At 50.7% G+C, this 19,760-nt stretch overlaps 1 protein-coding gene across 1 annotated transcript in view; it reads left to right on the forward strand.

Annotated features, from left to right (window-relative positions):
- Positions 1-19,760, forward strand: part of obsl1a (obscurin like cytoskeletal adaptor 1a) — a 68,729-nt gene that overhangs the window by 20,840 nt on the left and 28,129 nt on the right. Inside the window, exons 2-5 of the mRNA XM_078404309.1 lie at positions 128-170; positions 7,616-7,650; positions 12,879-12,980; positions 17,931-18,330. Of these exons, the coding sequence (XP_078260435.1) occupies positions 12,962-12,980; positions 17,931-18,330 (419 nt within the window). The 5' untranslated portion in view covers positions 128-170; positions 7,616-7,650; positions 12,879-12,961. The remainder of the gene's footprint in view (positions 1-127; positions 171-7,615; positions 7,651-12,878; positions 12,981-17,930; positions 18,331-19,760) is intronic.

A 19,760-nucleotide genomic window follows, 5' to 3' on the forward strand; every position in this document is an offset into this window, starting at 1 on the left:
GTGTAGCCTGTCACTAACGCCTGTCTATATTGTGTGTCTGCGTGTCTGTGCGTGTCCGTGTGTGTGTAGCCTGTGTAGCGTGTGTGTGGCGTGTAGCGTGTCACTAACGCCTGTCCTTGCCTTGCAGAGGCCGGCCCACCCCACCCGCGCGCTGGGACGACTAACTCATGGTGCGTTGAGCGGCCGTAACTGCCCCCCCCCCGCCACCGATGGCAGGCGGGGACCCGTCTAACCCTGACCACCGCGCCGCCACTCGGGGGGAGGCCGTTCAGCCCATCGATCCCCGTGCTGGCCCTCTCTCAGAGAGGGGCCCATCCATCCATCCATCCGTGTGTCCGCAGCCCGGCACATTCGCCAGAACCCTCCGTTAGTCAGAGCAGACCCCCGTGGACAAATGATCACAGGGAGACATTAAAGAGAGATTTACCCGGTGGTGCAGCGGGTAGAGCTGCTGCCTCACAGCGCTGGAGACTCGGGTTCGATCCTGACTACGGGCGCTGTCTGTACGGAGTTTGTACGTTCTCCCCGTGACCTGCGTGGGTTTTCTCCGGGCGCTCCGGTTTCCTCCCACACTCCAAAGGCGTGCAGGTTTGTAGGTTAATTGGTTTCTGCTTATTGTAAATTGCCCTAGTGTGCGTAGGATAGTGTTAGTGTGCGGGGATCGCTGGGCGGCACGGACTCGGTGGGCCGAAGGGCCTGTTTCCGTGCTGTATCTCTAAAGCCTAAAGTGTGTGTGTGTGTGTGTGTGTGTAGGATAGTGCTAGTCTACACCCAGGAGTGTAGAACTCGGGGAAACAAATGAGAGGCCAGGATCCAGATTTCCCACCGGGTTAGCAGGGACACGATGGGCTGAACGGCCTCCTACTGTGCTTTATCCTATCCCTGCATGCTCCCTCCCCCCTTCCCCTCGCCTCCCCCCCCCCCCCCCCCCCCCCCTTCTTTGCTACTGAGGACTTCACTGTCGTGTGTACCGGTGACTGAATGGGAACATTCTAACCTGCTGCACATTAACGGGCCAAAGAATGAGACTCGCACAGATGCAGTGTACAATAGTCACTAATGTCATGTTGTTACGGAGGTGGGTGCAGCGGGTAGAGCTGTTGCCTCACAGCGCCGGAGACCCGGGTTCCATCCCGACCACGGGCGCTGTCTGTGTGTGGAGATTGTACGTTCTCCCCGTGACCTGCGTGGGTTTTCTCCGGGCGCTCCGGTTTCCTCCCACACTCCAAAGACGTGAAGGTTTGTTGGTTAATTGTCTTCGGTAAAGAGATTGTAAATTGTCCCCAGGTGTGTGTGTGGGACTGTGTTAGTGTACAGGGTGATCACCGGTGGGCACGGACTCGGTGGGCCGAAGGGCCTGTTTCCGCGCTGTATCTCTAAAGGCTGAAGTAAATCGCAAAGACCTGCAGGTTTGTAGGTTAATTGAATTTGCCCTGAGTGTGTTGGGGATTACACTGGAATTTAGAAGGATGAGAGGGGATCTTATCGAAACGTATAAGATTATTAAGGGGTTGGACACGTTAGAGGCAGGAAACACATTCCCAATGTTGGGGGAGTCCAGAACAAGGGCCCACAGTTTAAGAAAAAGGGGTAGGCCATTTAGAACGGAGATGAGGAAAAACTTTTTCAGTCAGAGAGTTGTGAATCTGTGGAATTTTCTGCTTCAGAAGGCAGTGGAGGCCAATTCTCTGGATGCATTCAAGAGAGAGCTCTTAAGGATAGCGGAGTCAGGGGGTATGGGGAGAAGGCAGGAACGGGGTACTGATTCACTGTGATCATGGCTGATCATCCACAATCAGTACCCCGTTCCTGCCTTCTCCCCATACCCCCTGACTCTAGCTCTCTCTTGAATGCATTCAGATGGGCTGGGCTACATCTACATTGGTGGGGAGTGTGGTGTGTGTGATGGGCCGGGCTACATCCACAACTCTCTGCAATGTCTTGCGGCCTTGGGCAGAGCTGTTCCCAAACCGAGCTGTGATACATCCCGTTAGGATGCGTTCTACGGTACATCTGTGGACGTTTGCAAGACTCACTGGAGACCACCAGGAATCATATGGTTGGTGCAGTCTGTTCATAAAGAAGGAGAGATTAATTACTGGATCATTACACCAGAGAACTGGGTTAACAGTTTGAAGATATGACTTCAAATCCCACCACAGTAATTGTTAATTACAGTCAGTTAATTAAATATATCTCAAACAAAAGACCAAATCAGTAAGAGTGTCCTTGGAGGGGCAGTTGGACTCCCCCAACATTGGGAACATTGGGACCAATTTTGGTCTCCTAATCTGAGGAAAGACATTCTAGCCTTAGAGGGAGTACAGAGAAGGTTCACCAGATTGATCCCTGGGATGGCAGGACTTTCATATGAAGAAAGACTGGATAGACTAGGCTTGTACGCGCTGGAATTTAGAAGACTGAGGGGGGATCTTATTGAAACATATAAAATTCTTAAGGGGTTGGAGAGGCTAGATGCGGGAAGATTGTTCCCGATGTTGGGGAAGTCCAGAACCAGGGGTCACAGCTTAAGGATAAGGGGGAAGTCTTTTAGGACCGAGATGAGAAAACATTTTTTCACACAGAGAGTGGTGAGTCTGTGGAATTCTCTGCCACAGAGGGTAGTTGAGGCCAGTTCATTGGCTATATTTAAGAGGGAGCTAGATGTGGCCCTTGTGGCTAAAGGGATCAGGGGGTATGGAGAGAAGGCAGGTACAGGTTACTGAGTTGGATGATCAGCCATGATCATATTGAATGGCGGTGCAGGCTCGAAGGGCCGAATGGCCTACTCCTGCACCTATTTTCTATGTTTCTATGAACACGTTTCCTGCCTCTAACGTGTCCAACGCCTTAACAATCTTAGATGTTTCAATACCAATGTGCCAATTCATCTTAGAAACAAGGAACCATTTTAGGTAACTAAAATTGGCGCCACGGTGGCGCAGCGGGTAGAGCTGCTGCCTCACAGCGCCAGAGACCTGGGTTCCATCCCGATTACGGGTGCCGTCTGTACGGAGTTTGTACATCTTCCCCGTGACCTGCGTGGGTTTTCTCCGGGTGCTCTGGTTTCCTCCCACACTCCAAAGACGTGCAGGTTTGTAGGTTAATTGGTTTAGTGCAAGGTAAAGTCCAGCAAAGTCCAATTAAAGATAGGTAAAATCTTCGAGGGTCTATCTCTAATATCTTAGACATAGAGGGTCTCCAATGAGGTGGATGGGAGGTCAGGACCGCTCTCTAGTTGGTGAGAGGACGGTTCAGTTGCCTGATAACAGCCGGGAAGAAACTGCCCCTGAATCTGGAGGTGTGTGTTTTCACACTTCTGTACCTCTTGCCCGATGGGAGAGGGGAGAAGAGGGAGTGGCCGGGGTGAGACTGGTCCTTGATGATGCTGCTGGCCTTGCCGAGGCAGCGTGATGTGTAGATGGAGTCGGTGGGAGGGAGGTTGGTTTGTGTGATGGTCTGGGCTGCTGGCCTTGCCGAGGCAGCGGTGAAGAGCATTTTTGGCACATTGTCCCTCAGCAGTCAGCGTATCGAGTGTAGAGCTAATGTTAGAGATGTATAAAATTATAAAAGGACTGGACAAGCTAAGATGCAGGAAAAGTGTTCCCAATGTTGGTGGAGTCCAGAACCAGGGGCCACACAGTCTAAGAATAAAGGGGAGGCCATTTAAAACTGAGGTGAGAAGTAACTTTTTCACCCAGAGAGTTGTGAATTTGTGGAATTCTCTGCCACAGAGGGCAGTGGAGGCCAATTCACTGGATGAATTTAAAAGAGAGTTAGATAGAGCTCTAGGGGCTAGTGGGATCAAGGGATATGGGGAGAAGGCAGGCACGGGTTACTGATTGTGGATGATCAGCCACGATCACAATGAATGGTGATGCTGGCTCGAAGGGCCAAATGGCCTCCTCCTGCACTTATTTTCTATGTTACAGTTGTACAAGACATTTCTTGATCAGTGCGGGTGTCAGGGGTTATGGGGAGAAGGCAGGAGAATGGGGTTAGGAGGGAGAGATAGATCAGCCGTGATTGAATGGTGGAGTAGACATGATGGGCCGAATGGCCTAATTCTGCTCCTATCACTCATGGACATGGATTTCCGCACACTGAGGGTGGTGGGTTTGTGGAACGAGCTGCCAGAGGAGGTAGTTGAGGCTGGGACTATCCAAACGTTTAAAAGGTTATAAAACGAAATTGCAGATTTTGTTTAACCAAAAATAGACACAAAGTGCTGGAGTAACTCAGCGGGTCAGGCAGCATCTCTGGAGAACGTGGATAGGTGACGTTTCACAGAGTGCTGGAGTAACTCAGCGGGTCAGGCAGCATCTGTGGAGAACATGGATAGGTGACGTTTCTGGGACTATGTTCCCCAGAGATGCTGCCCGACCCACTGAGTTAATCCAGCATTTTGTGTCCAACTTTAACATTCAAGAGACATTTGGACAGCAACGTGGATGGGGAAGGTTTAGAGGGGCCAATGTGGACGAGTGGAGCCAGCTTAGATTGGGCATGTTGGCCGGCGTGGACGAGCGGTGTTTCCGGGCTGTGCGATTCCATGGTTCGATATCTCTCCTGGAACAATGGATTTTCTGAAACTGTGAAATGGCAGAAAATGTGGTCGACACGACCTGTGTGTTACGTGTTTCCCACAGTTAGTGCATATATCTCACGCGCACACGCACATACATGTGTGCGCACAAACACACTTGCGCACACACACACACGTACACACACGGCCATTAAATTAGAACTGAGATGAGGAAAAACATTTTTTAGAACGGAGATGATGAAAAAGCTTTTTCAGTCAGAGAGTTGTGAATCTGTGGAATGGCCTCCTCCTGCACCTATTGTCTATTGTCTATTGATGCTGAGAACTATATTCTGCACTCTGTATCTCCCCCTCTGCTCCACCTGTTGGACTTGAGTTTGGCCTAGTTGTATTAATGTACGGTGTTATCTGATCTGTTCAGATATCATGCGAAACAAAGCTTTTTACTGTACCTCACTCAGTACATGTGACAACAATAAACCTGAACCTAAATCTTCACAGGTATTGACCTCCGCACCATCGAAGGTCCATCACGGGTACTGACCCCCCCACCCTCGAAGCGATCTACAGGAGTCAGCATCATCAGAGACCCCCACCACCCTGGCCACACTCTCACTGACCCACACCACCCTGGCCACACTCTCACTGACCCACACCACCCTGGCCACACTCTCACTGACCCACACCACCCTGGCCCGTATAGGATTATTAAGGGGTATTAAGGGGGGTTATTAAACGTATAAGATTATTAAGGGGTTGGACACGTTAGAGGCAGGAAACATGTTCCCAATGTTGGGGGAGTCCAGAACCAGGGGCCACAGTTTAAGAATAAGGGGTAGGCCATTTAGAACTGAGATGAGGAAAAACATTTTCAGTCAGAGAGTTGTGAATCTGTGGAATTCTCTGCCTCAGAAGGCAGTGGAGGCCAATTCTCTGAATGCATTCAAGAGAGAGCTAGATAGAGCTCTTAAGGATAGCGGAGTCAGGGGGTATGGGGAGAAGGCAGGAACGGGGTACTGATTGAGAATGATCAGCCATGATCACATTGAATGACGGTGCTGGCTCGAAGGGCCAAATGGCCTCCTCCTGCACCTATTGTCTATTGTCTATTGTCTAAATATTTGCTCAAACTTTCAGCTACCGCCCCTGGAGTCCAGGCAGCGCGGTGGCGCAGCGGGTAGAGCTGCTGCCTCACGGCGCCAGAGACCCGGGTTCCATTCCGACTACGGGGGGTGCTGTCTGTACGGAGTTTGCACGTTCTCCCCGTGACCTGCGTGGGTTTTCTCCGGACGCTCCGGTTTCCTCCCGCACTCCAAAGACGTGCAGGGTTTGCCGGCTGATTGGCTTCGGCACAGTATTGGAAACTGTTCCCCCCCCCATGGATGGGGATAGAACTTGCGACCGGGGGGTTGGCGATCGGTGGTCGGTGCGGGCTCGGCCGGCCAAAGAGGGCCGGGTTTGTAGTTCAATTGGCCCTCTGCAAGTTGTCCCTAGTGTGTGTGTGTGTGTGTGTGTGTGTGTGTGTGTGTGTGTGTGTGGGACAGTGCCAGTGTATGGGATGATCGTTGGTCGGCACGGACCCGGTGGGCCGAAGGGCCTGTTTCACCGCGCTGTTCCTCTAAACTAAGCCAGTGGTGGGTGTAGATTGGTTATTCCCTACTAGCCCATCGTAGCGCTTGCTAGTAGTTACTCGTGCGTCACGGTGGCGCGGCGGTGGTAGAGTTGCTGCCTTACAGCGAATGCAGCGCTGGTTCGATCCTGACTACGGGCGCCGTCTGTACGGAGTTTGTACGTTCTCCCCGTGACCCGCGTGGGTTTTCTCCGTGATCTTCGGTTTCCTCCCACACTCCAAAGACGTGCAGGTTTGTAGGTTAATTGGCTGGGTAAATGTAAAAATTGTCCCTAGTGGGTGTAGGATAGTGTTAGTGTGCAGGGATCGCTGGTCAGCGCGGACCCGGTGGGCCGAAGGGCCTGTTTCCGCGCTGTATCTCTAAAATCTCTAAAAATCTAAAAATAAATCTAGTTGCTCCGCCTAATGTGTGATATATATTACCAGGAGCTTGCTGACGTAGGGCAGTCGGAGTAGCCGTTAGTCACTGTGACGTCTCACAGATCTGTGCTGTAAGTGGACTGTAGCGTTACGACATGGTGACTCCTCTTGGTGTCAGATGTGGGATACCAACCCACGCCTCCAGTCGGAGACCCGTTGGCGGTGGGACGGGCAGGTGGGCCGGGTTAGACCACTGTAGATTAGTGTAATGGTGTCACTCATGTTATGTGTCATGTTTTTGTAGTTGCACCCCTTTAGCTTTTGAGTGACCGCTGCTTGGGTGATTCGAGTTGGTGTAAGTGGAACGTGCAGGCGTGAGGTCATGCTTTGCTATGTAGTTAATAAAGTCTTTGGATTATTATCTAGGTGTACGGCTTCTGTTATTATACAGCCAACACAACATGGTGTCAGAAGTGGGATGCGAACCCACGCCTCCAATTGGAGACCACCATGTTGTGTTGGCTGTATAATAACAGAAGCCTTACACCTGGATAATGATCCAGAGACTTTATTAACTACATAGCAAGCATGACCTCACGCCTGCACGTTGCACTTACACTAACCCCAATCAAACAAGCAGCGGTCACTCAAAAGCTGAAGGGGCGTAACTACAAAAGCATGACACATAACATGAGTGACACCATTACACTAATCTACAACCACCCTGAAGATGGAGACACCAAATGCCGGAGTAAGTCAGCCGGGGACAAGCAGCGTGTCTGGAGGAGAACGGACGGGTGAGGTTCTTGGGGTCGAGACCCTTGACGCCAAAGCATTTTCTCCCCCGCTGTCTGTGCTCCCCCTCCCCTCCCCTCCCCTCCCCTCCCCTCCTGTCCGCTCGATGCAGTCCGCGTCCATGTGTCGTGTCCGTGTCGTGTCGTGTCGTCTGACCGCGGAGTTCCCTGGCTCTGTGCACTGAGCCCAGGCTGAGAGTACTGCATGTTCTCGGTTCGTCCTGCCTGTGTTGTTGCAGTAACCGTTTTATGATATCTGCTTTCTCTTGTTGCTCCCCACGGAAGCGAAGTATTTAGTTCCTGCAGGAGACACAGCTATGGTATGGAAACGCTTTCTGTGTCTCTCTCTCTCTCTCTCTGTCTCTCTCTCACTCTCTCTCTCTCTCTCTCTCTATAACGCTGGTGTGGGAGCTGGACTGGGCAGGGCAGGGGCCAAGAAATCAACTTCCAACCTCAACAGAGTTCAGTCAAGAGTTAGACACAGAGTGCTGGAGTAACTCAGCGGGTCAGGCAGCATCTGTGGAGAACATGGATAGGTGACGTTTCACAGAGTGCTGGAGTAACTCAGCGGGTCAGGCAGCATCTGTGGAGAACATGGATAGGTGACGTTTCACAGAGTGCTGGAGTAACTCAGCGGGTCAGGCAGCATCTGTGGAGACAAAATGATGGGTGACGTTTTGGGTCGGGACCATTCTTCATTTACGTAGTGTGGAGATTTCGTAGTGTGTTGCAAGGAGCTGTATATAACACTGGTGAGCAAGGCAGGGCATGCGATGGGAGGACAGGGGCCAAGCAGGTAACCAACTCTCAACAGAGACTAGTCAGAGTTAGACATAAAGTGCTGGAGTTATTTGGCAGGTGAGGCATCTTCAGGTCATAAGTGATAGGAGCAGAATTAGGCCATTCGGCCCATCGAGTCTACTCCGCCATTCAATCACGGCTGATCTATCTCTCCCTCCTAACCCCATTCTCCTGCCTTCTCCCCATAACCCCTGACACCCGCTCTGATCAAGAATCTATCTATCTCTGCCTTAAAAATACCCACTGACTTGTGGCCTCCACAGCCGTCTGTGGCAAAGAATCCCACAGATTCACCTGCTATTTTTAAGGCAGAGATAGATAGATTCTTGATCAGTGCGGGTGTCTGGGGTTATGGGGAGAAGGCAGGAGAATGGGGTTAGGAGGGAGAGATAGATCAGCCACGATTGAATGGCGGAGTAGACTTGATGGGCCGAATGGCCTAATTCTGCTCCTCTCACTTACGATATGACATTCCCTCCTTTCTTTTAAATTCTTTAAATTTGTTTCATTTTGTTCCTTTTCTTCCAGTGTCGTCGTTTAACGCTTCCTCAATTTCTTCCCTTCTTTTATCCTCCCTCCCTCCCTCCCTCCCTCCCTCCCTCCCTCCCTACCTCCCTCCCTCCCTCCCCCCCCTCCCTCCCTCCCTCCCTCCCCCCCCCCCCTCCCTTCCATTCACTCTTGGGTCGGCCATTTTGGACTGAGAAGGCAGTGGAGGCCAATTCTCTGAATGCATTCAAGAGAGAGCTAGATAAAGCTCTTAAGGATAGCGGAGTCAGGGGGTATGGGGAGAAGGCAGGAACGGGGTACTGATTGAGAATGATCAGCCATGATCACATTGAATGGCGGTGCGTACAGGCTCGAAGGGCTGAATGGCCTCCTCCTGCACCTATTGTCTATTGAGATGAGGAAAAACATCTTCACCCAGAGAGTTGTGAATCTGTGGAATTCTCTGCCACAGAGGGCAGTGGAGGCCAAGTCTCTGGATGTTTTCAAGAGAGAGTTAGATTTAGCTCTTCGGGCTAACGGAATCAGGGGATATGGGGAGAAGGCAGGAACGGGTTACTGATTGTGGATGATCAGCCATGATCACGGTGAATGGCGGTGCTGGCCCGAAGGGGCCGAATGGCCTCCTCCTGCACCTATTTATTTTCCAATGTTTCTTCCAATCTCACCCATAAACTCTTCCTGCATCATTCTTTTCCTCGCCTCCTATCTCCTATCCTTCATTTACTCATTCATTCCTTCCTTCATACCTCCCCCCCCTCCTTCTCTTCCCTCTCCCTTTCTTTCCTTCAGTTGTTCTTCCTTTGCTTTTCCCTCCTTCCTCCTTTCATTCCTTCCTCCCATCCCATATTTCTCCTCTGTTTTCCACTCATCCATTTCCATTATTCACCTTCTTTCTCTGTCCGCCCTTCGTTGCCACCATCCATCCCTCAGGTTGTCTACTTCAGTCTAGTTTATTGTCCCGTGTACCGAGGTACAGTGAACAGCTTGTGTTGCGCGCTAACCAGTCAGCGGAAAGACAATACATGATTACAATCGAGCCGTCCACAGTGTACAGATACAGGGTAAAGGGAATAACGTTCAGTGCAAGGTAAAGCCGGCAAAGTCCGATCAAGGATAGTCCGAGGGTCTCCAATGACGTAGATGGGAGGTCAGGACCGCTCTCTAGTTGGTGAGAGGACGGTTCAGTTGCCTGATAACAGCCGGGAAGAAACTGCCCCTGAATCTGGAGGTGTGCGTTTTCACACTTCTGTACCTCTTGCCCGATGGGAGAGGGGAGAAGAGGGAGTGGCCGGGGTGAGACTGGTCCTCGATTATGCTCTGGTAAGGAAATGCAGGCACTGGTTTACACCGAAGACAGACACAAAATGCTGGAGTAACTCAGCGGGACGGGCAGTATCTCTGGAGAAGTACAATAGGTGATGTTTCACTAGGGTCGAGACCCTTCTTCAGAAATGCTACCTCAGTGGTCTATAGAGAACATGGATTGGTGACGTTTCACAGTCTGAAGTAGGGTCCCGAACCGAAACGTCACCTATCCATGTTCTCCACAGATGCTGCCTGTCCCATGCAGGTACAGCAGGCAGTGAAGAACGCCAATGGAATGTTGGCCTTCATAACAAGAGGAGTTGAGTTTAGGAGCAAAGAGGTCCTTCTGCAGTTGTACAGGGCCCTAGTGAGACCGCACCTGGAGTACTGTGTGCAGTTTTGGTCTCCAAATTTGAGGAAGGACATTCTTGCTATTGAGGGCGTGCAGCATAGGTTTACTAGGTTAATTCCCGGAATGGCGGGACTATCATATGTTGAAAGACTGGAGCGACTAGGCTTGTATACAATGGAATTTAGAAGGATGAGAGGGATCTTATCGAAACGTATACGATTATTAAGGGGTTGGATACTTTAGAGGCAGGAAACATGTTCCCAATGTTGGGGGAGTCCAGAACCAGGGACCACAGTTTAAGAATAAGGGGTAGGCCATTTAGAACGGAGATGAGGAAAAACTTTTTCAGTCACAGAGTTGTGAATCTGTGGAAGCCAATTCTCTGAATGCATTCAAGAGAGAGCTAGATAGAGCTCTTAAGGATAGCGGAGTCAGGGGGTATGGGGAGAAGGCAGGAACGGGGTACTGATTGAGAATGATCAGCCATGATCACATTGAATGGTGGTGCTGGCTTGAAGGGCCGAATGGCCTCCTCCTGCACCTATTGTCTATTGTCTATTGACCCGCTGAGTTACTCCAGCACTCTGTGAAACGTCACCAATCCATGTTCTCCACTACTTTCGGATAAACGTGGAGCGAGCTCACAGTTATAGCGCTCCCTGAAAATTCCACCAGGAATAACCTGGTGTCCCAGTGAGTTGACAGGTACATGGACAGGGAAAGATTTAGGGGGATATATATATGCCAAACATTGGCAGGTGGGCCTAGACTAGATAGGGCCTAAGTTCATAAATCATAGGATTAGAATTAGGCCATTCGGCCCATCGAGTCTACTCCGCCATTCAATCATGGCTAATCTATCTCTCCCTCCTAACCCCATTCTCCTGCCTTCTCCCCATAACCCCTGACACCCGCACTGATCAAGAATCTATCTATCTCTACCTTAAAAATACCCACTGACTTGTGGCCTCCACAGCCGTCTGTGGCAACGAATCCCACAGATTCACCACCCTCTGACTGAAGAAATTCCTCCTCATCTCCTTCCTAAAGGAACGTCCTTTAATTCTGAGGCTGTGCCCTCTGGTCCTAGACTCTCCCACTAGTGGAAACATCCTCCCCACATCCACTCTATCCAGGCTGCTCACTATTCTGTACGTTTCAATGAGGTCCCCCCTCATCCTTCTAAACTCCAGCGAGTACAGGCCCAGACAAGACCAACTCTTACCTGCCTGCATGTGATCCATTCCCTGCATATCCACGTGTCTATCCAAAAGCCTGTTAAACGTCGCTGCCATCTCTAATGTGGGAAAGATTCTGTATTTTCTGGTTCAGTTTAGTCTAGTTTAATGTCCCGTGTACCGAGGTACAGTGAACAGCTTGTGTTGCGCGCTAACCAGTCAGCGGAAAGACAATACATGATTACAATCGAGCCGTCCACAGTGTACGTTTGGAGGTGTGCGTTTTCACACTTCTGTACCTCTTGCCCGATGGGAGAGGGGAGAAGAGGGAGTGGCCGGGGTGAGACTGGTCCTTGATTATGCTCTGGTAAGGAAATGCAGGCACTGGATAAAGGGAATAACGTTCAGTGCAAGGTAAAGTCTAGTAAAGATTAGATAAAAGAGAGAACTAGATAGAGCTCTTAAGGATAGCGGAGTCAGGGGGTATGGGGAGAAGGCAGGAACGGGGTACTGATTGAGAATGATCAGACATGATCACATTGAATGGCGGTGCTGGCTCAAAGGGCCGAATGGCCTACTCCTCTTAGAGGTACAGAAGTGTGAAAACGCACACCTCCATTTTCAGGGGCAGTTTCTTCCCGGCTGTTATCAGGCAACTGAACCGTCCTCTCACCAACTAGAGAGCGGTCCTGACCTCCCATCTACCTCATTGGAGACCCTCGGACTATCCTTGATCGGACTTTGCCGGCTTTACCTTGCACTGAACGTTATTCCCTTTATCCAGTATCTGTACACTGTGGACGGCTCGACTGTAATCATGTATTGTCTTTCCGCTGACTGGTTAGCGCGCAACACAAGCTTCTCACTGTACCTCATAGAGTCAGAGAGTGACACAGTGTGGAAACAGGCCCTTCGGCCCAACTCGCCCACACCGGCCAACAATGTCCCAGCTACACTAGTCCCACCTGCCCGCGCTTGGTCCAAATCACTCCAAACCTGTCCTGTCCATGTACCTGTCCAACTGTTTCTTAAACGATGGGATAGTCCCAGCCTCAACTACCTCCTCTGGCAGCTCGTTCCATACACCCACCACCCTCTGTGTGAAAAAGCTAACCCTCGGTTTCCTATTAAATCTTTTCCCCTTCACCTTGAACCTGTGTCCTCTGGTCCTCGATTCCCCTACTCTGGGCAAGAGACTCTGTGCATCTACCCGATCTATTCCTCTCATGATTTTGTACACCTCTATAAGATCTCCCCTCATCCTCCTGCGCTCCATGGAATAGAGACCCAGCCTGCTCAACCTCTCCCTGTAGCTCACACCCTCGGTACACGTGACAATCAACTGTAGTCAAACTCAAACTCAACCCCACTCAGACGCTGAGCTTTCCTTCCCGTCTTGTTTCAGACTCCGAGGAATGTGGTGACGACGAGGTGTTCGAGCCGAGGAAGGCCGCTCCCTCCGAGGGCTGTCTGGGTCCCAACAGGTCCATGCAAGGAGGGCCCACTGGTAGGTGCCACTGTTACCACAACCACGGTCTGTTCCCGTACGGTCATTGTGTCACAGAGTGATACAGTGTGGAAACAGGCCCTTCACACAGTGATACAGTGTGGAAACAGGGCCTTCATACAGTGATACAGTGTGGAAACAGGCCCTTCACACAGTGATACAGTGTGGAAACTAGACCTTCACACAGTGATACAGTGTGGAAACAGGCCCTTCACACAGTGATACAGTGTGGAAACTAGACCTTCACACAGTGATACAGTGTGGAAACAGGCCCTTCACACAGTGATACAGTGTGGAAACTGGCCCTTCATACAGTGATACAGTGTGGAAACTAGACCTTCACACAGTGATACAGTGTGGAAACAGGCCCTTCACACAGTGATACAGTGTGGAAACTAGACCTTCACACAGTGATACAGTGTGGAAACAGGCCCTTCACACAGTGATACAGTGTGGAAACTGGCCCTTCATACAGTGATACAGTGTGGAAACAGGCCCTTCATACAGTGACACAGTGTGGAAACAGGCCCTTCATACAGTGACACAGTGTGGAAACAGGCCCTTCATACAGTGACACAGTGTGGAAACAGGCCCTTCATACAGTGATACAGTGTGGAAACAGGCCCTTCACAGAGTGATACAGTGTGGAAACTGGCCCTTCACGGAGTGATACAGTGTGGAAACAGGCCCTTCATACAATGATACAGTGGAAACAGGCCCTTCATACAGTGACACAGTGTGGAAACTGGCCCTTCACACAGTGATACAGTGTGGAAACAGGCCCTTCATACAGTGATACAGTGTGGAAACAGGCCCTTCATACAATGATACAGTGGAAACAGGCCCTTCATACAGTGACACAGTGTGGAAACAGGCCCTTCATACAGTGATACAGTGTGGAAACAGGCCCTTCATACAGTGATACAGTGTGGAAACTGGCCCTTCACAGAAAATTCTTAAGGGGTTGGAGAGGCTAGATGCGGGAAGATTGTTCCCGATGTTGGGGAAGTCCAGAACCAGGGGTCACAGCTTAAGGATAAGGGGGAAGTCTTTTAGGACCGAGATGAGAAAACATTTCTTCACACAGAGAGTGGTGAGTCTGTGGAATTCTCTGCCACAGAAGGTAGTTGAGGCCAGTTCATTGGCTATATTTAAAAGGGAGTTAGATGTGGCCCTTGTGGCTAAAGGGATCAGGGGGTATGGAGAGAAGGCAGGTACGGGATACTGAGCTGGATGATCAGCCATGATCATATTGAATGGCGGTGCAGGCTCGAAGGGCCGAATGGCCTACTCCTGCACATATTTTCTATGTTTCTATACAGTGTGGAAATCAAGGCCCTTCATAGAGTCATAGAGTGATCCAGTGTGGAAACAGGCCCTTCGGCCTAACTCGCCCACACCGGCCAACAATGTCCCAGCTACACTAGTCCCACCTTCCTGCGCTTGGTCCATATCCCTCCAAACCTGTCCTATCCATGTCCCTGTCCGACTGTCCTCGATTCCCCTACTCTGGGCAAGAGACTCTGTGCATCTACCCGATCTATTAAGTCGGCACGGTGGCACGGCATTAGAGTTGCCGCCTTACAGCAAATGCAGCGCCGGAGACTCAGGTTCGATCCTGACCACGGGCGCCGTCTGTACGGAGTTTGTACGTTCTCCCCGTGACCTGCGTGGGTTTTCTCCGAGATCTTCGGTTTCCTCCCACACTCCAAAGACGTACAGGTATGTAGGTTAATTGGCTGGGTAAATGTAAAAATTGTCCCTAGTGGGTGTAGGATAGTGTTAATGTGCGGGGATCGCTGGGCGGCACGGACTTGGTGGGCCGAAAAGGCCTGTTTCCGGCTGTATATATATGATATGATATGATATGATATGATCTTCGGTTTCCTCCCACACTCCAAAGACGTGCAGGTTTGTAGGTTAATTGGCTGGGCAAATGTAAAAAAAATTGTCCCTAGTGTGTGTAGGATAGTGTTAGGGATCGCTGGGCGGCGCGGACCCGGTGGGCCGAAGGGCCTGTTTCCGCACTGTATCTCTAAATCTATATCTAAATCTATTCCTCTCATGATTTTGTACACCTCTATAAGATCACCCCTCATCCTCCTGCGCTCCATGGAATAGAGACCCAGCCTGCTCAACCTCTCCCTGTAGCTCACACCCTCTAGTCCTGGCAACATCCTCGTAAAAAATTTCTGAACCCTTTCAAGCTTGACAATATCTTTCCTGTAACATGGAGCCAAGAACTGAACACAATACTCTAAATGCGGTCTCACCAACATCTTATATTACTGCAACGTGACCTCCCAACTTCTATACTCAATACTCTGGCTGATGAAGGCCAAAGTGCCAAAAGCCTCTTTGACCACCTTATCTACCTGTGACTCGACCTTCAAGGAACCATGCACCTGCACTCCTAGATCCATCTGCTCTACAACACTCCCCAGAGGCCTACCATTCACTGTGTAGATACTGCCCCATGTTAGATTTTCCAAAATGCCACACCTCACATTTCTCTGGGTGTCCTTGTTCATCGTGGTATACCTCGACTTTCAGAAAGCCTTCGACAAGGTCCCACATAGGAGATTAGTGGGCAAAATTAGAGCACATGGTATTGGGGGTAGGGTACTGACATGGATAGAAAATTGGTTGACAGACAGAAAGCAAAGAGTGAGGATAAATGGGTCCCTTTCAGAATGGCAGGCCGTGACCAGTGGGGTACCGCAAGGTTCGGTGCTGGGACCCCAGCTATTTATGATATACATTAATGACTTAGATGAAGGGATTAAAAGTACCATTAGCAAATTTGCAGATGATACTAAGCTGGGGGGTAGTGTGAATTGTGAGGAAGAGGCAATAAGGCTGCAGGGTGACTTGGACAGGTTGTGTGAGTGGGCGGATACATGGCAGATGCAGTTTAATGTAGATAAGTGTGAGGTTATTCACTTTGGAAGTAAGAATAGAAAGGCAGATTATTATCTGAATGGTGTCAAGTTAGGAAGAGGGGATGTTCAACGAGATCTGGGTGTCCTAGTGCATCAGTCACTGAAAGGAAGCATGCAGGTACAGCAGGCAGTGAAGAAAGCCAATGGAATGTTGGCCTTCATAACAAGAGGAGTTGAGTATAGGAGCAAAGAGGTCCTTCTACAGTTGTACCGGGCCCTGGTGAGACCGCACCTGGAGTACTGTGTGCAGTTTTGGTCTCCAAATTTGAGGAAGGATATTCTTGCTATTGAGGGCGTGCAGCGTAGGTTCACTAGGTTAATTCCCGGAATGGCGGGACTGTCGTATGTTGAAAGGATGGAGCAATTAGGCTTGTATACACTGGAATTTAGAAGGATGAGGGGTGATCTTATTGAAAGATATAAGATAATTAGGGGATTGGACACATTAGAGGCAGGAAACATGTTCCCAATGTTGGGGGAGTCCAGAACAACGGGCCACAGTTTAAGAATAAGGGGTAGGCCATTTAGAACGGAGATGAGGAAGAACTTTTTCAGTCAGAGAGTGGTGAAGGTGTGGAATTCTCTGCCTCAGAAGGCAGTGGAGGCCAGTTCGTTGGATGCTTTCAAGAGAGAGCTGGATAGAGCTCTTAAGGATAGCGGAGTGAGGGGGTATGGGGAGAAGGCAGGAACGGGGTACTGATTGAGAGTGATCAGCCATGATCGCATTGAATGGCGGTGCTGGCTCGAAGGGCTGAATGGCCTCCTCCTGCACCTATTGTCTATTGTCTATTGTTCATCAGTCACTTAAAGTTAGCATGCAGGTACAGCAGGCAGTGAAGAAAGCTAATGGCATGTTGGCCTTTATGACAAGAGGAGTTGAGTATAGGAACAAAGAGGTCCTTCTGCAGTTGTACAGGGCCCTCGTGAGACCGCACCTGGAGTACTGTGTGCAGTTTTGGTCTCCAAATTTGAGGAAGGATATTCTTGCTATTGAGGGCGTGCAGCGTAGGTTCACTAGGTTAATTCCCGGAATGGCGGGACTGTCATATGTTGAAAGACTGAAGCGACTAGGCTTGTATACACTAGAATTTAGAAGGATGAGAGGGGATCTTATCAAAACGTATAAGATTATTAAGGGGTTGGACACGCTAGAGGCAGGAAACATGTTCCCAATGTTGGGGGAGTCCAGAACAAGGGGCCACAGTTTAAGAATAAGGGGTAGGCCATTTAGAACGGAGATGAGGAAAAACTTTTTCAGTCAGAGAGTTGTGAATCTGTGGAATTCTCTGCCTCAGAAGGCAGTGGAGGCCAATTCTCAGAATGCATTCAAGAGAGAGCTAGATAGAGCTCTTAAGGATAGCGGAGTCAGGGGGTATGGGGAGAAGGCAGGAACAGGGTACTGATTGAGAATGATCAGCCATGATCTCGTTGAATGGCGGTGCGTACAGGCTCGAAGGGCCGAATGGCCTCCTCCTGAACCTGTTGTCTGTTGTCTCATCGATTTCTCGCGGGTCTTGGATGGAGCTGTTCCCAAACCGAGCCACGATGCATCCCAGTAAAACGCGTCAGTTAGACGGAGTCAGGGAACACAAACTACCAGGGCAGACGAGGCAATGGGTCCCACCACGGCTTTGTAGGGTGGGCAGGGTGGAGCGACGAAGGCAGGGGAGGCCACAGGTCTACACTGAACAACATCATCCAAAGAAACAGGCCATTCATCCCCTCTGCTCCCTGATGCTGCTTCTATCCCTATACTAGAGCTGCCGACCCGCCCGTCTTTCCCCTTCTCTCCCACTCACCTCTCATTTATTTACCCAACCGTTTTATCTAACCTTTATTGGACCTTTTTACACAGAGGGGGGTGGGGGGCCTGGAACGAGCTTCCAGGGGTGGGGGTGGAGGCAGATAAGATGGCGGAGTTTACGAGGCGTTTGGACGGGCGCGCGTTGCCTGTGTTAACCCTACGTCCATGTTAACTCTCTGCGACTTCTTCCTTCTTCCCGACGAGGAGAGCTGGAGAGTCTCACGGGCTCGGCGTCGGAGAGCACGCTATCATCGCTGCGCACCGCCCCGGAGCACCCCCTGCCCCCCGAGCCCACCGGGAGGGGCCAGAGATCGCCGGCGTGGAGCTGGGCCGGGGCAGCGGCGTTGGAGGAGGAAGACGAGGAGGGAGGAGGCACCGCCGAGGGAGGGGGCGGCCCGGCGGCGGAGTCTTCCTCCAGGCAAGAGGGAGGGCCGCCGCCCGGCTACCCGCAAGACCGTCACCTGGGCGTGGAGCCCCTGGTCAGGGCTAGCATCTCTAACCTGACCTGTAGTAGCTATGGGTCAGAAGGCAGCCTGTCTGTCATCAGCGATGCTTACGGCAGCATGTTCAGCCTCTATCGAGGCAAACCCTTCTTTATGCCCATGTAAGTACAGCACCCCTCACCCAACTCTCACCCCCCCATCGCTCACTCCCTCCAAACCTCATCTGGAAGATTACGTCGAAGGTATCACAAAATGCTGGAGTATCTCAGCTGGTTCTTGGTTTGTGTAAGTTGCCCCAGAGTGGGATGAATGAAGGAATATTTTATATTTTGGTCCTCCAAAATATTCCAAATGGAATTTAAACTGGAGGTGAAGATGACCATCAGCCTGAAGAAGGGTTTCGACCCGAAACGTCACCCATTCCTTCTCTCCACAGATGCTGCCTGACCCTCTGAGTTACTCCAGCACTCTGTGAAACGTCACCTATCCATGTTCTCCACAGATGCTGCCTGACCCACTGAGTTACTCCAGCACTCTGTGAAACGTCACCTATCCGTGTTCTCCACAGATGCTGCCTGACCCGCTGAGTTACTCCAGCACTCTGTGATACCTTCGAATTTTACCAGCATCTGCAGTTATTTTCCTCCACACCCTGGAAGACAACATCTTATGTTTTGGGCTAGTGGTTTTCGTTTTCATTAGCCAACACCCCCCCCCCCCCTCCCCTCCCCCCACCATCCAAATTTTATTCAACCCATTCCTCCTTTTCAATTACTTTTCTCGTTCTCTCCATTCGTCTGAAACTTTTTCAGTTGCTTTGATCACCCAAAGACCTCGCCTGGATGTGGGGAGGATGTTTCCACTAGTGGGAGAGTCTAGGACCAGAGGGCACAGCCTCAGAATTAAAGGACGTTCCTTTAGGAAGGAGATGAGGAGGAATTTCTTTAGTCAGAGGGTGGTGAATCTGTGGGATTCTTTGCCACAGACGGCCGTGGAGGCCACAAGTCAGTGGGTATTTGTAAGGCAGAGATAGATAAATTCTTGATCGGTGCGGGTGTCAGGGGTTATGGGGAGAAGGCAGGAGAATGGGGTTAGGAGGGAGAGATAGATCAGCCGTGATTGAATGGCGGAGTAGACTCGATGGGCCGAATGGCCTGATTCTGCTCCTATCACTTATGACCGTATGAAAGTTACTTGAGCAAAATACAAAGTGCGGGAGGAATAACAGAATAACAGAGACCCTGGTTCCATCCCGACTACGGGCGCTGTCTGTACGGAGTTTGTACGTTCTCCCCGTGACCTGCGTGGGTTTTCGCCGAGATCTTCAGTTTCCTCCCACACTCCAAAGACGTACAGGTTTGTAGGTTAATTCGCCTTGGTAAACATTGTAAATTGTCCCTCGTGTGTGCAGGATAGTGTTAGTGTGCGGGGATCGCTGGTCAGCACGGACCCGGTGGGCCGAAGGGCCTGTTGCCGCACTGTATCTCTAAGCTAAACAAGATTATTGCAGGTGGACCTGGGGTGCAGAGTGGGGTGGAGAGCGGGGTGGAGAGTGGAGAGTGGAGAGGGGAGTGGAGAGTGGAGAGTGGGG

This window comes from Rhinoraja longicauda, chromosome 8, assembly GCF_053455715.1.
Source record: "Rhinoraja longicauda isolate Sanriku21f chromosome 8, sRhiLon1.1, whole genome shotgun sequence".
Taxonomy (NCBI): domain Eukaryota; kingdom Metazoa; phylum Chordata; class Chondrichthyes; order Rajiformes; family Arhynchobatidae; genus Rhinoraja; species Rhinoraja longicauda.